Here is a 16,499-nt window from a genome sequence, read left to right as displayed (position 1 = left end):
GAATAGGCAAAGAATGACTAGGGGATTATGGGAAGTGGGAGTGATACTTTACAGCTTTGCTGGAGTGTTCTTTGCCTCCACCTGGTGGCCAGGAGTTGAATTCCCACTAGCAATTGAATGGATTTGTGGACTCTCAATGCCATTGGAAAGAAATATTAATATTTCCCATTCCATTGTTCTGCACATAGCAAAATATGTTCTATTTATTCATAAATACATACATACATACATATTTCTATATATATATGATGGTATTTTGGTACAATATGTATCTATACCTATATATATGTATATAGGGTCTGATAAAGGGGAATGCTTGATCCCTGAAAGGTCACATACTGAAAAAATGATTCACTTGATGCAAGTCCAGAGAGTGCGGATCTTTTGTCTCCTATATCTCCTTCGCTCCTGTCACGCTGATTTGTATATGAGAGAGCAAATCCTTCAGTTTTATATATATATATATATATATATATATATATATATATACACACACACACACATACATGATTATATATAGGTATATAACACTTTATTACAAATGAATATTGCATGAATCATGTTCTCATCCTCATAACTGCAAAGGATTTCAATACAATATATACCCGGATAAAGCCCGATGTATGATGTTAAATCAGGCTTTACCCACAGCTACTGGGGTATTGTCAGTATTACCCAGGTAATCCTAGAATTATCTGGATATCCGACGTTACCCCTAACACACACACATATATATATATTTTCAAATTGATCGCTCTATGTGCATTGTTCATTTGGTGTCCTTTAACAGGGGTCTCTTGAATTATTTGACATTACCAGTGCAGGTCAAGATAGACTTTGGAAATTGCTTTAATCAAGTGATTTTTGACCCTCCTCCTATATTCATATTTATCTTTTTCTATCTAGCTGCACCATCACTCTGAAAAGTTGCACAAACAGAGTGATGTTGGTATTTCATTCTCTTAAGATTTGTGCTGTTAGTCTTACATTATATATATATATATATATATATATATATATATATATATATATATATATATATAAATACAATAAACATTTGAATGTAAACTATTTACAGTAAAAACACAGTAAAATATAATACAAATATTATATTCAAAGGGACAGTCAAGTCCAAAAAAACTTTCATGATTGAAATAGGGCATGTAATTTTAAACAACTTTCCAATTTACTTTAACCACCAATTTTGCTTTGTTTTCTTGGTATTCTTAGTTGAAAGCTAAACCTAGAAGGTTCATATGCTTATTTCTTAGACCTTGAGGGCCGCCTCTAAGCTGAATACATTTTGACCACTAGAGGGAGTTAGTTCATGTGTTTCATATAGATAACATTGAGCTCATGCACATGAATTTACTGAGGAGTGAGCACTGATTGGCTAAAATGCAAGTCTGTCAAAAGAACTGAAATAAGGGGGCAGTCAGCAGAGGCTTAGATACAAGGTAATTACAGAGGTAAAACGTATTATTTTAACTGTGTTGGTTATGCAAAACTGGGGAATGGGTCATTAAAGGAACACTAAACCCAAATGTTTTCTTTCATGATTCAGATAGAGCATGCCATTTTAAGCAACTTTCTAATAGCAAGAGAATGAAGAAAAATTGATAATAGGAGTAAATTAGAAAGTTGCTTAAAATCGCATCTGAATCATGAAAGAAACAATTTGGGTTTAGAGTTAACCCCTTGAGTGCATAGTGACAGGCATCGCCGGGGCTTCACGTTTTGCGCGGTCACGTCACGCGCAATGACTTGATGACGTCACCGCCAGTGTTCCCTCTAAGGCCAGTTTTGTGTGCGGCCCAGCAGTGAAACAGTTAATAAGAGAATCATACCTTGCAGTCTGCATTGTACAGTGTTTGCTAATTGCAGGGTGCGGTTACCTAATTAACTGCTGGGCCGCACACAAAACTGGCTTTAGAGGGAACACTGGTCACCGCGCAACTTTATTGAAAACAAACAATACAAAGTATAGGGAAAGGGGGCATGCTGCTTTAGGTAAAAACATTTAAAAAAAAAATCAGATTAGCACCCAGGTGGGAAAGTGCTTAGCACTCAAAGGGTTAAGGAATTATCTATCTTTTAAAACAACAAAAATTCTTGTGTTAACTGTCCCTTTAAATAAAAATTATTTTTCTTGTTTAAATGTATTTGAGTGGAAAGGGCTCCAACGTGTATATACATGTGAATATATGTATGTATATACATATATACACATAAATACACATGTATATACACATATTTAGACATATATTTATATACAGTTGTGCTCATAAGTTTACATACCCCGGCAGAATTTATGATTTCTTGGCCATTTTTCAGAGATTATGAATGATAACACAAAAACTTTTCTTTCACTAATGGTTAGTGTTTGGCTGAAGCCATTTATTATCAATCAACTGTCAGTGCAGCACTGGATGAAAGATGCAAGGGTCTGTCAGGAGTGCAGAAACTCATTGACCTTTTATACACCCACACTAATTACAAGAAAACAGATCACAGGTGAGGATGGTTACCTTTAATAGCCATTCAAACACCTTTGTGTCAACTTGTGTGCATGTTATCAGGCCAAAATCACCGGGGTATGTAAACTTTTGATCAGGGTCATTTGGGTAGTTTCTGTTGTCATTATGATTTAAAAAGAGTAAACACAGTTGACTGATAATAAATGGCTTCAGCCAAACACTAACCATGAGTGAAAGAAAAGATTTTGTGTTATCATTCATATTCTCTGAAAAATGGCCAAGAAATCATAAATTCTGCCAGGGTATGTAAACTTATGAGCACAACTGTATATATAGTTAACACATCACAATATTGCTTTTCGTGACTCGCTCTAACTTTAACGTGCCACTTGTAATGTAGCACATAGTTATTTTAAATAATAAAATGACCTAACACATTTGCGCATTTTCTTTTTGCACTTTTATGTCCCTTTAAATAATTTATTCATTTTGAACAGAGGACATGGTCCGTAAATGAACGGATTATCTTGGTTTTGAGAATATACCTCTTCTAGTTCTTTCTTAGATGTCTCAAGCTCTTCATGAGCAGTTCCCTTTGTGCTTTTCTTTCTCTCTTTCATGGCCTGGATATGTTCCCTGATTCGCTGTTCCAGTTTAAGGTCTCTTGATGAGCTGTGATCATATAACAAAAATCTACTAATTATTCCACAATCATCTTCTTGTTTTTAATGAAAGTAGTTGGCCTATTTCTTTCTCTAATTGCATTTGCATAACATATATTATCACATACATATATATGTTTAAACTGACATTGCAAATAAATTCATTGCAGTAAATGCAACAACTGATAATAACATACATCTCCGTTAGAATATTGGAAGGGACATTAAACACTCTGAGATGATAATATATATGTCTGCAATATACTTTCATTATTTATTTTGTCCCCTTTTCTATTCTGAAATTGTGAGCGTTTCAGTTCCTGCTAGAAATGGAAGTGCAGAACACTGTTATATTCCACACAGCCATTGGCTGTACACTCTAGTAACCTATTTATAACTGTCCCTAATTGGCCACAGCAGTGAAGGTAACCTAAGTTACAACATGGCAGCTCCCATTGTTTTATAGACACTAAAACTGTACACTTATTTTGTCCATATTTAAACAGCCAATGAAACGTTAAAAACATCTACATGTTATTCTCAGACTAATCTTTTCTTTCAATGCATCATTCTATCTAGCATTTATTTAGTGTGTAATGTCCCTTTAAGACAAGATGCTAAAGGAACATTCTAGTGACAAAAAATAAAATGCTCTATTTTTTTAAAGCATTTAATTTTCTAAGAAAATATTATTTAACCCCTATAAAAAGTAAAGTACATAGATAAAGTTGCCTTCCTGTGATGTTTTCAAGGCCTTATTTTCAACATTAAAGGGGCAGAAAGGTCAAAGCTGACATGTACATGAGTGCATTTCATTTTTAAATAAAAGCATTTTTGAAATAAACTTCCATTAGCAAAAATGCTTCTACTAAAAGTTATTACTTTTAGCAGGCAGACAGACATTGCCGCAATTCAACCCGATCAAGTACGATCGGGTTGATTGACACCTCCCTGCTGGCGGCTGATTGGCCGCGAGTCTGCAGGGGGCGGCGTTGCACCAGCAGCTCTTGTGAGACATTTGATAAATAGGGGCCTTTTACTTCTCCACAAATAGAACAGTAGGAGGTGTTCCTCTTAGCCAATAAGCTTTGATCACAGCAGTGTCAATTCTGCACAAATATATATTCCTACTAGTTTCACATTAAAACATTTGAAGTGTTTCATTGCCGTTCTTTCATATGCATCATATTATTTTGACTCACATTTCTCTTTAAAATCCTTGAAAACTATTTTAATTAAAACACACAATTTATTGATGCAGACTGTAGTCATTAAAGGCTTTTATAAAAGAAAATCTGCGTAATGGAATGGAAATTACCAGTGGAAGACATTAGGCTTGAATAATTCTTTATTAACTGTTTATTTATTGTAAAAACGTCAATACTCTAAATAGAGTAAAATGCCCAGCTTTAATTTTGCAATAACAGCTAATACTTGCTCACCCTAAAAACTATTTTTAGTATATTACCTTGCCCTTTAGTGTGCCAGTGTATTTATAGATTGTGATGTCGCATTCCATTACTGATTCTAATAGCAATGAAGTGGACAAGGAAGCTATATATGAAAACTGACTATAGACATTAAAGTACAAAATATCAAATTAGTATTTAAAGGAACAGTAAATCCTTTGTAATTGCAACATTTATTTTCTGTAGGCTTCCAATAGATGAACATACCAACAGAGTCTGGACTCTACTAGAACTAATTGACACCTTGTTTGCTACAATTATTTCTTTCATGTAAGTGGCAAGAGTCCATGAGCTAGTGACGTATGGGATATACATTCCTACCAGGAGGGGGCAAAGTTTCCCAAACCTCCAAATGCCTATAAATACACCTCCCACCTAACTCATACCTTAGTTTTACAATTTTTGCCTCCTTGTGGAGGTGGTGAAGCAAGTTGTGCTTGATTTTCTTCTTCAATAGGCGCTTCTAAGCATATTAAAGCCCAGTTCCTCTCAAAATACAGTGTTTGAGGAATGTGAAGGGAGTATTGCCTAACGATGCCATGTTTTCACCTATGGAAAATCTATTCTAGGGCTCTCTGTAAATCGGTTGCAGGGATTCATCTGCTGCCTCCCTTTACAGATCGACATTATACTCCTCTACCATTGCCTCTGCTGATATGTTTCAGTACTGGTTTGGCTGTCTGCTATATATGTGGATGGGTGTCTTCCGGTAAGTATATATCATTTTTTAAGACACTCTCAGCTATGTTTGGCACTTTATCTTATAAAGTTTTAAATGTATATTGTATATATTTGCCATGAGTCAGGTCTGTGCATTTCCCTCTGCAGTCTAACAGTTTTAGCTTGGAAATTATGTTTATGGGAGTTTTTAGGCTTACCTGGGGTTCCAGTTAGTTGTAACTTGGAGTCTGTTTTTTTTCAAAAATTTTCACAGGCTTAGGCTTGCGATGGTGCAGAATGTAATTTTTATTGCGAAATTTTTGGAGCAAAATTTTTTTTGGCATGAAGTCGCGTCTGCTGTGACGCGAGTTACGTCATTTCTTGCGACTTTCTTGTCGCAAGGTTTTTTGGCGCGAAGTTGCACCTGTTATGACAAGAGTTGCATTATTTCATTTGTTTTGCGTCCCTCAAGGAGGGACTCGCAGTCCTTCAGTTATGAAGGAAGTATCTCGGATACTTTCTTGGGCGGAATCCAACTCTTGTCTAAATTCTGCGATTCATATCCCAGGTGTAGACAATTGGGAAGTGGATTATCTCAGCCGTCAGACTTTATATCTGGGGAAGTGGTCTCTTCATTCAGATGTGTTTTTTTTCATCTTGTACAGATGTGGGGTCTTCCAGAAATAGATCTGATGGCCTCTCGTCAAAACAAGAAGCTTTCCAAATACCTTTCCAGGTCCAGGGATCCTCAGGCCCAGATGGTAGATGCCTTAGCAGTTGCTTGGTTTTTACCAACTTGCTTATTATCTTTCCGTCTCTGGTTCTTCTTTCAAAGGTAATCTTCTAGATCATAATGGTTCAATCTCATGTGTTTCTGATAGCACCAGCATGGTCTCACAGGTTTTGATATGCGGATCTTGTCTGGATGTTCAGTTGCCAGCCTTGGCCACTTCCTTTAAGGCCAGACCTTCTGTCTCTAGGGCGTTTTTTTCCATCAAGGTCTAAAATCCGTACATTTGAAGGCATGGAAATTGAACGCTTAGTACTTAGTCATAGAGGTTTCTCTGACTAAGTGATTAGAACTATGGTACAGGCTCATAAGTCTGTTTCAAGGAAAAAAATGTTATTGGGTTTGGAAAATCTATATTTCATGGTGTTCCACTCATAATTATTCTTGGCATTCTTTCAGAGTTTTTCCGGATGTTTTGGAGAAGGGTTTATCTGCAAATACTTTGAAGGATACATTTCTGCTCTCTCTTATTTCATAGAAAGATTGCTAAACTTTCTGATATTCACTGTTTTGTTCAGGTTTTGATTTGTATCAAAACTGTTATTTAATCTATTTCTCTTCCTTGGGGATTCAACTTAGTTTTGAAGGTTTTTTTTCAGGCTCCTCCTTTTGAGCCTATGCATTCTCTGATTATTAATTACTTTCTTGAAAAGTGTTATTTCTTTTGGAGAAGAGTTTCTGAATTGTCTGCTCTATTTTGCGAGTTTCTTTATCTGATTTTCCATCAAGATAAAGCTGTTTTGCGGACTTCATTTAAATTTTTGTCTAAAGTTGTGAATTCTAACAAATTCAATAAGGAATTTGTTCCTTCTTTGTGTCCCAATTCTAAGAATACTCTTGTAAGGTTTTCTCAATCTTTGGAGGTGGTAAGGGCTTTGAAATATTATGTTGAGGCTATTTAAGATTTCAAAAAGACTTCTAGTCTATTTGCTATTTTTTGTGGCACCAGGAAAGGTCAGAAAGCCTCTGCTATTTCTCTGGCATTTTTTGATTGAAGCGTTTGTTTCACAAAGCTTATTTGAAGGCGCGGCAGTCTCCACCTCAGAGAATTACAGCTCCTTTTACTAGATTAGTTGCCTCTTCTTGGGTTGTCAAGAATGAAGCTTCAGTTGATTACATTTGCAAAGCAGTAGTTTGGTTTTCCTTTGCATACTTTTTCTTAAAGGGATATGAAACCCCAAATTTTTCATTCATGATTCAGATAGAGAATACAATTTTAAACAACATCCCAATTTACTTCTATAATCTAATCTGCTTCATTCTTTAGATGTCCCTTGTTTAAGAAATAGCAATGCACATGGGTGAGCCTATCAAACAAGGCATCTATGTGCAGCCACCAATCAGCAGCTACTGGACCTATTTAGATATGATTTTCAACAAAGGATATCAAGATAATGAAGGAAATTAGATAATAGAAGTAAATTGGAAAGTTGTTTAAAATTGCTCTTTTTAAATCATGAAAGAAAAAAAATTGGGTTTCATGTCCCTTTAATTTTACCATTTTGTTGCGTTTGCTTTTTCAGAAGCAGCCTTTGGTAGAAAGGTTCTTCAGGCACTTATCTAAGTTTGATTGTAGTGCCTTTGATTTGAGTTTTTTTTTAATTTTTTCAAGAAAACAGAATTTATGCTTACCTGATAAATTACTTTCTCCAACGGTGTGTCCGGTCCACGGCGTCATCCTTACTTGTGGGATATTCTCTTCCCCAACAGGAAATGGCAAAGAGTCCCAGCAAAGCTGGTCACATGATCCCTCCAAGGCTCCGCCCACCCCAGTCATTCGACCGACGGACAGGAGGAAATATATATAGGAGAAACCATATGATACCGTGGTGACTGTAGTTAGAGAAAATAATTCATCAGACCTGATTAAAAAACCAGGGCGGGCCGTGGACCGGACACACCGTTGGAGAAAGTAATTTATCAGGTAAGCATAAATTCTGTTTTCTCCAACATTGGTGTGTCCGGTCCACGGCGTCATCCTTACTTGTGGGAACCAATACCAAAGCTTTAGGACACGGATGAAGGGAGGGAGCAAATCAGGTCACCTAAATGGAAGGCACCACGGCTTGCAAAACCTTTTTCCCAAAAATAGCCTCCGAAGAAGCAAAAGTATCAAATTTGTAAAATTTGGCAAAAGTGTGCAGTGAAGACCAAGTCGCTGCCTTACATATCTGGTCAACAGAAGCCTCGTTCTTGAAGGCCCATGTGGAAGCCACAGCCCTAGTGGAGTGAGCTGTGATTCTTTCAGGAGGCTGCCGTCCGGCAGTCTCATAAGCCAATCGGATAATGCTTTTAAGCCAAAAGGAAAGAGAGGTAGAAGTCGCTTTTTGACCTCTCCTTTTACCAGAATAAACAACAAACAAGGAAGATGTTTGTCTGAAATCTTTAGTAGCCTCTAAATAGAATTTTAGAGCACGGACTACGTCCAAATTGTGTAACAAACGTTCCTTCTTTGAAACTGGATTCGGACACAAAGAAGGTACAACTATCTCCTGGTTAATATTTTTGTTGGAAACAACTTTCGGAAGAAAACCAGGCTTAGTACGAAAAACCACCTTATCTGCATGGAACACCAGATAGGGCGGAGAACACTGCAGAGCAGATAACTCTGAAACTCTTCTAGCAGAAGAAATTGCAACCAAAAACAAAACTTTCCAAGATAATAACTTAATATCTACGGAATGTAAGGGTTCAAACGGAACCCCTTGAAGAACTGAAAGAACTAGATTTAGACTCCAGGGAGGAGTCAAAGGTCTGTAAACAGGCTTGATCCTAACCAGAGCCTGAACAAATGCTTGAACATCTGGCACAGCTGCCAGTCTTTTGTGAAGTAAAACAGATAAAGCAGAGATCTGTCCCTTCAGAGAACTTGCAGATAATCCTTTCTCCAAACCTTCTTGTAGAAAGGATAGAATCTTAGGAATTTTTATCTTGTTCCATGGGAATCCTTTAGATTCACACCAACAGATATATTTTTTCCATATTTTATGGTAAATTTTTCTAGTTACAGGCTTTCTAGCCTGAATCAGAGTATCTATTACAGAATCTGAAAACCCACGCTTTGATAAAATCAAGCGTTCAATCTCCAAGCCGTCAGTTGGAGGGAAACCAGATTCGGATGTTCGAATGGACCCTGAACAAGAAGGTCCTGTCTCAAAGGTAGCTTCCATGGTGGAGCCGATGACATATTCACCAGGTCTGCATACCAAGTCCTGCGTGGCCACGCAGGAGCTATCAAGATCACCGAGGCCCTCTCCTGATTGATCCTGGCTACCAGCCTGGGGATGAGAGGAAACGGTGGGAATACATAAGCTAGGTTGAAGGTCCAAGGTGCTACTAGTGCATCTACTAGGGTCGCCTTGGGATCCCTGGATCTGGACCCGTAGCAAGGAACCTTGAAGTTCTGACGAGACGCCATCAGATCCATGTCTGGAATGCCCCATAATTGAGTTATTTGGGCAAAGATTTCCGGATGGAGTTCCCACTCCCCCGGATGGAATGTCTGACGACTCAGAAAATCCGCTTCCCAATTTTCCACTCCTGGGATGTGGATCGCAGACAAGTGGCAGGAGTGATCCTCCGCCCATTGAATTATCTTGGTCACTTCTTTCATCGCCAGGGAAGTCCTTGTTCCCCCCTGATGATTGATATATGCAACGGTCGTCATGTTGTCTGACTGAAACCTTATGAATTTGGCCTTTGCTAGTTGAGGCCAAGCTCTGAGAGCATTGAATATCGCTCTCAGTTCCAGAATGTTTATCGGGAGAAGAGACTCTTCCCGAGACCATAGACCCTGAGCTTTCAGGGATTCCCAGACCGCGCCCCAGCCCACTAGGCTGGCGTCGGTCGTGACAATGACCCACTCTGGTCTGCGGAAGCTCATTCCCTGTGACAGATTGTCCAGGGTCAGCCACCAACGGAGTGAATCTCTGGTCTTTTGATCTACTTGAATCGTCGGAGACAAGTCTGTATAATCCCCATTCCACTGTCTGAGCATGCACAGTTGTAATGGTCTTAGATGAATTTGTGCAAAAGGAACTATGTCCATTGTTGCAACCATCAATCCTATTACTTCCATGCACTGCGCTATGGAAGGACGAGGAACAGAATGAAGTACTTGACAAGAGCTTAGAAGTATTGATTTTCTGACCTCTGTCAGAAAAATCCTCATTTCTAAGGAATCTATTATTGTTCCCAAGAAGGGAACTCTTGTTGACGGGGACAGAGAACTTTTTTCTTTGTTCACCTTCCATCCGTGAGATCTGAGAAAGGCTAGGACGATGTCCGTATGAGCCTTTGCTTTTGACAGGGACGACGCTTGAATCAGGATGTCGTCCAAGTAAGGTACTACTGCAATGCCCCTTGGTCTTAGAACCGCTAGAAGGGACCCTAGTACCTTTGTGAAAATCCTTGGAGCAGTGGCTAATCCAAATGGAAGTGCCATAAACTGGTAATGCTTGTCCAGAAAAGCGAACCTTAGGAACTGATGATGTTCCTTGTGGAAAGGAATATGTAGGTACGCATCCTTTAAATCCACGGTAGTCATAAATTGATTTTCCTGGATAGTAGGTAGGATCGATGGTACCCTGAGAAATTTGTTTAGGATCTTTAGATCCAAAATTGGTCTGAATGTTCCCTCTTTTTTGGGAACTATGAACAGATTGGAATAAAATCCCATTCCTTGTTCTCTTATTGGAACTGGATGTATCACTCCCATCTTTAACAGGTCTTCTACACAATGTAAGAATGCCTGTCTCTTTATTTGGTTTGAAGATAATTGAGACCTGTGGAACCTTCCCCTTGGGGGTAGTTCCTTGAATTCCAGGAGATAACCTTGAGAAACTATTTCTAGCGCCCAAGGATCCTGAACATCTCTTGCCCAAGCCTGAGCAAAGAGAGAAAGTCTGCCCCCCACTAGATCCGGTCCCGGATCGGGGGCTATCCCTTCATGCTGTTTTGGTAGCAGTGGTAGGCTTCTTGGCCTGCTTACCCTTGTTCCAGCCTTGCATTGGTTTCCAGGCTGGTTTGGGTTGTGAAGTATTACCATCTTGCTTAGAGGATACAGAATTAGAGACTGGTCCGTTTCTGCGAAAGGGACGAAAATTAGGCTTATTATTAGCCTTAAAAGACCTATCCTGTGGGAGGGCGTGGCCCTTTCCCCCAGTGATGTCTGAAATAATCTCTTTCAAATCAGGTCCAAATAATGTTTTACCTTTGAAAGGAATGTTAAGCAATTTTGTCTTGGAAGACACATCCGCTGACCAAGACTTTAGCCAAAGCACTCTGCGCGCCACGACAGCAAACCCTGAATTTTTCGCCGCTAATCTAGCTAATTGCAAAGCGGCATCTAAAACAAAAGAGTTAGCCAATTTAAGTGCTTGAACTCTGTCCATAACCTCCTCATACGAAGATTCTTTACTGAGCGATTTTTCTAGTTCCTCGAACCAGAAACACGCTGCCGTAGTGACAGGAACAATGCATGAAATTGGTTGTAGAAGGTAACCTTGCTGTACAAAAATCTTTTTAAGCAAACCCTCTAATTTCTTATCCATAGGATCTTTGAAAGCACAACTATCTTCGATAGGAATAGTAGTGCGTTTGTTTAGAGTAGAAACCGCCCCCTCGACCTTGGGGACTGTCTGCCATAAGTCCTTTCTGGGGTCGACTATAGGAAATAATTTCTTAAATATAGGGGGGGGAACAAAAGGTATGCCGGGCCTTTCCCACTCTTTATTTACTATGTCCGCCACCCGCTTGGGTATAGGAAAAGCGTCGGGGGGCACCAGAACCTCTAGGAACTTGTCCATCTTACATAATTTCTCTGGAATGACCAAATTGTCACAATCATCCAGAGTAGATAACACCTCCTTAAGCAGTGCGCGGAGATGTTCTAATTTAAATTTAAATGTCACAACATCAGGTTCAGCTTGATGAGAAATTTTTCCTGAATCTGAAATTTCTCCATCAGACAAAACCTCCCTCATGGCCCCTTGAGATTGGTGTGAGGGTATGTCAGAACAAATATCATCAGCGCCCTCCTGCTCTTCAGTGTTTAAAACAGAGCAATCGCGCTTTCTCTGATAAGTAGGCATTTTGGATAAAAGATTTGCTATGGAGTTATCCATTACAGCCGTTAATTGTTGCATGGTAATAAGTATTGGCGCACTAGATGTACTAGGGGCCTCCTGTGTGGGCATAACTGGTGTAGACACAGTAGGGGATGATGTAGTATCATGTTTACTCCCCTCATTTGAGGAATCATCTTGGGCAATATCATTATCTGTTGCATTACTGTCCTTACTTTGTTTGGACACTATGGCACAATTATCACATAAATTTAAATGGGGAGACACATTGGCTTTCATACATATAGAACATAGCTTATCTGATGGTACAGACATGTTAAACAGGCTTAAACTTGTCAACAAAGCACAAAAAACGTTTTAAAATAAAACCGTTACTGTCACTTTAAATTTCAAACTGAAAACACTTTATTACTGAATATGTGAAAAAGTATGAAGGAATTGTTCAAAATTCACCAAAATTTCACCACAGTGTCTTAAAGCATTAAAAGTATTGCACACCAAATTTCAGAGCTTTAACCGTTAAATTAACGGAACCGGAGCCGTTTTTACATTTAACCCCTATACAGTCCCAGAATGAGGCTCTGTCTATAACTAGAAAGGCCCCCATCTGAAAAAGGTGTCCAACACAGTGCCTGCCGTTTTTCTAAACGTTCCCCAAGATTATAATACCAATAATTAGTTAGAATCTGCATAATATGCCTAGTAAAGCAATTGTTTTAGCCCAGAAAAATGTCTACCAGTTTTTAAGCCCTTTTTGAAGCCCTTTATTCTTTTATGTTTAACTAAGAAAATGGCTTACCGGTCCCCATGAGGGGAAATGACAGCCTTCCAGCATTACATGGTCTTGTTAGAAATATGGCTAGTCATACCTTAAGCAGAAAAGACTGCTAACTGTTTCCCCCAACTGAAGTTACTTCATCTCAACAGTCCTGTGTGGAAACAGCAATCGATTTTAGTTACTGTCTGCTAAAAATCATCTTCCTCTTACAAACAGAAATCTTCATCCTTTTCTGTTTCAGAGTAAATAGTACATACCAGCACTATTTTAAAATAACAAACACTTGATAGAAGAATAAAACTACAAAAAACTCTTAACCATCTCCGTGGAGATGTTGCCTGTGCAACGGCAAAGAGAATGACTGGGGTGGGCGGAGCCTTGGAGGGATCATGTGACCAGCTTTGCTGGGACTCTTTGCCATTTCCTGTTGGGGAAGAGAATATCCCACAAGGATGACGCCGTGGACCGGACACACCAATGTTGGAGAAAACTTATTTATATTTTGGATTTAATTTCTCAGCGGATTTAGCTGTTGTTATTTTATCCCTCCCTCTCTAGTGAATTGTGGATTTCCACATCTTGGGAATTATATAGCCCATTCGTTTCTAGCTCGTGGACTCTTGCCACTTACATGAAAGAAAACATAATTTGTGTAAGAACCAGGGATAGGCACTGACAAAGGCTGTGGCGGACATTTTCCAAAGTACAGACCTTAGTGAAGGACACCAAGGTACATATGAAATTAAAAAAAATATTTTATAGTGCTGGGTGTTATTATACTAATGCAGATACCACTGATCCTATAACCAGCCCTCATCTGACTATACCCATGAGCCAGTGTCACTACTGTGTCATTATATAACGCTGGGTGTTATTATACTGATGCAGATATCACTGATCCTATAACCAGCCCTCATCTGGCTATACCCATGTGCCAGTGTCACTACTGTGTCATTATATAACGCTGGGTGTTATTATACTGATGCAGATACCACTGATCCTATAACCAGCCCTTATCTGGCTATACCCATGTGCCAGTGTCACTACTGTGTCATTATATAGTGCTTGGTGTTATTATACTGATGCAGATACCACTGATCCTATAACCAGCCCTCATCTGGCTATACCCATGTGCCAGTGTCACTACTGTGTCATTATATAGTGCTGGGTGTTATTATACTGATGCAGATATCACTGATCCTATAACAAGCCCTCATCTGACTATACCCATGAGCCAGTGTAACTACTGTGTCATTATATAGTGCTGGGTGTTTGCAGATACCACTGATCCTATAACCAGCCCTTGTCTGGCTATACCCATGTGCCAGTGTCACTACTGTGTTATATTGTGCTGGGTATTATTATATTGATGCAGATACCACTCACCCTATAACCAGCCTTGTCTGGCTATATGCATGTGCCAGTGTCACTACTGTGTCTTTGTATAGATCTGGGTGTTATTATACAGATACAGATACACATCCAGTATTTCACTCAGGCTTTATTTATTCCATAACTTATCACCCAATATTGCTAGCAGTCTCTTGACAAGCCACTAACTTTATTTACGCTACGTATTTTTTTTTTTATTCATATTATTTAATCAGAAAGAAAAGATATACTAAGGTTGTGGCGGACACTGCAAGGGCAAGTCACGGACACCAGTGTCCGTGTACGGACACCTTGCCTATCCCTGGTAAGAACTTACCTGATAAATTAATTTATTTCATAGTCCATTAGACCCACCCTATTTTTGGTGGTTATGATTTTTATGTATAAAGCACTTTATTTTTCCAGTTCCTCTTTTTGTATGCTTTTTACGCCTTCATTTACCTCTCACTTCTTGGCTACACGTTAAACTAAGGTATGAGTGAGATGGGAGGTGTATTTATAGGCATTTGGGGGTTTGGGAAACTTTGCCCCCTGCTGGTAGGAATGTATATCCCATACTTCACTAGCTCATGGACTCTTGCCACTATGAAAGAAATGAATTTATCAGATAAGTTCTTACATAAATTATGTTTTTTTACGGTCTTAGGAGGAGACAATCTGGACTTGAGTGTAGAGATGACAGAATTTGCCACTGTCATTATGTCACTATAATCTCCATTTTTCGGATTAAGCACAGAATATAAGATAAATTGCAAATAAGGGAGATAATATACAATTCTCAGATTTAAATTATAGAAAAAGAGGAAAAAATAAATAATGAATGCATAATTTAACATTTTATATTACATTCTCAAAGTGCTAACTGTCCCTTTAAGTTGCTTTTTGTTTGAGATCTAATGAACACAGACAGATATACTTTATGGTTTACCATTGGGTATTAAATAACTTTATGAATATGCACAGTGTTTGTTAAACAAACCTTTCTCTCTTCATTTCCTTCAGCGATTTCCCTGATGTGATTCTTGGCATGTTCTCTTGTTTTGCATCTATGGCAGAGTTTTGCTTGCCCAAGTCATCGTTTTCCAGACTAATGGCGTACGGAGCGATGCTAAGTATCTGGGTCAGACAAGTAATATTGATTTTATTGTTGGTAACTTTATTGACAGATAAAGTGCATGCAGTTCCAAAGTGTCAGCCGCCAGCGCATATTGACAATATGTGTAGAACGAAAAAAAATATCTTGTTGAAAGACATATAGATTAACAAGACCTCAGTTCTTGCAATTCTGCTTTTATTAAAATGGTAATGAAAGTCAAAATTAGAGTTAGATGATTCAGATAGAGGGGTAGATTTATCATACCCCAGTCGGACATGATTCGCTATAGCGAATCGTGTCCACCCAGTATCGCTAAATGGCGACAGCATACGCTGTCAGCATTTAACATTGCACAAGCAGTTCTGGTGAACTGCTTGTGCAATGCCACCCCGATTCGCGGACAATCAGCTGCTAGCAGGATGTGTCAATCAACCCGATCGTATTTGTTCGGGCGGATTGATGTCCACAGCCTCAGAGGCAGCGAACAAGTTAAGGAGCAGCGGTCTTAAGACCACTGCTTCTTAAAGGGACATGAAACCCAAATTTTTTCTTTCACGATTTAGAAAGAGCATACAATTATAAACAACTTTCTAATTTACTTATATTATCTATTTTGCTTCATTCTCTTGATATTCTTTGCTGAAAAGCATATCTAGATATGCTTAGTAGCTGCTGATTGGTAGCTGCACATAGATGCCTCCTGTGATTGGTTCACCGTGTGCATTGATATTTCTTCATTAAAGTATATGTAAAGAATGAAGCAAATTAGGTAATAGAAGTAAATTGGAATGTTTAAAATTGTATTCTCTACCTTAATCATGAAAGAAAATGTTTGGGTATAGTGTCCCTTTAAGACCTGTTTCCGGAAACAGGGGTATTTCACCCCATTCGGCCATGATAAATCGGCCCCAGAGTGTGCAATTGTAAGAAACTATTCAATTGCCTTATATTATAAATTGCACTTTGTTCTCTTAGAATCCGTGGTTGAAAAGTAAACATAGGTCTGCTCAGGAGCAGGAATGCACCACAAGCTAGCTGGTGATTGGTGGTTACACACATATGCAAATAAAGAAAACAGTGGGGCAGTCT

At 38.7% G+C, this 16,499-nt stretch overlaps 1 protein-coding gene across 1 annotated transcript in view; it reads right to left on the bottom strand.

Annotated features, from left to right (window-relative positions):
* Positions 1-16,499, bottom strand: part of LRRC27 (leucine rich repeat containing 27) — a 106,929-nt gene that overhangs the window by 27,454 nt on the left and 62,976 nt on the right. Inside the window, exons 9-10 of the mRNA XM_053692593.1 lie at positions 15,294-15,430; positions 3,023-3,149 (exon numbers count right to left, since the gene is read on the bottom strand). Coding sequence (XP_053548568.1) covers positions 3,023-3,149; positions 15,294-15,430 — 264 coding nt within the window. The remainder of the gene's footprint in view (positions 1-3,022; positions 3,150-15,293; positions 15,431-16,499) is intronic.

Source organism: Bombina bombina, chromosome 9, assembly GCF_027579735.1.
Source record: "Bombina bombina isolate aBomBom1 chromosome 9, aBomBom1.pri, whole genome shotgun sequence".
Lineage (NCBI taxonomy): Eukaryota > Metazoa > Chordata > Amphibia > Anura > Bombinatoridae > Bombina > Bombina bombina.
Note: the sequence above shows the minus strand (reverse complement) of the source record. Positions and strands in the feature narration are given on the sequence as shown.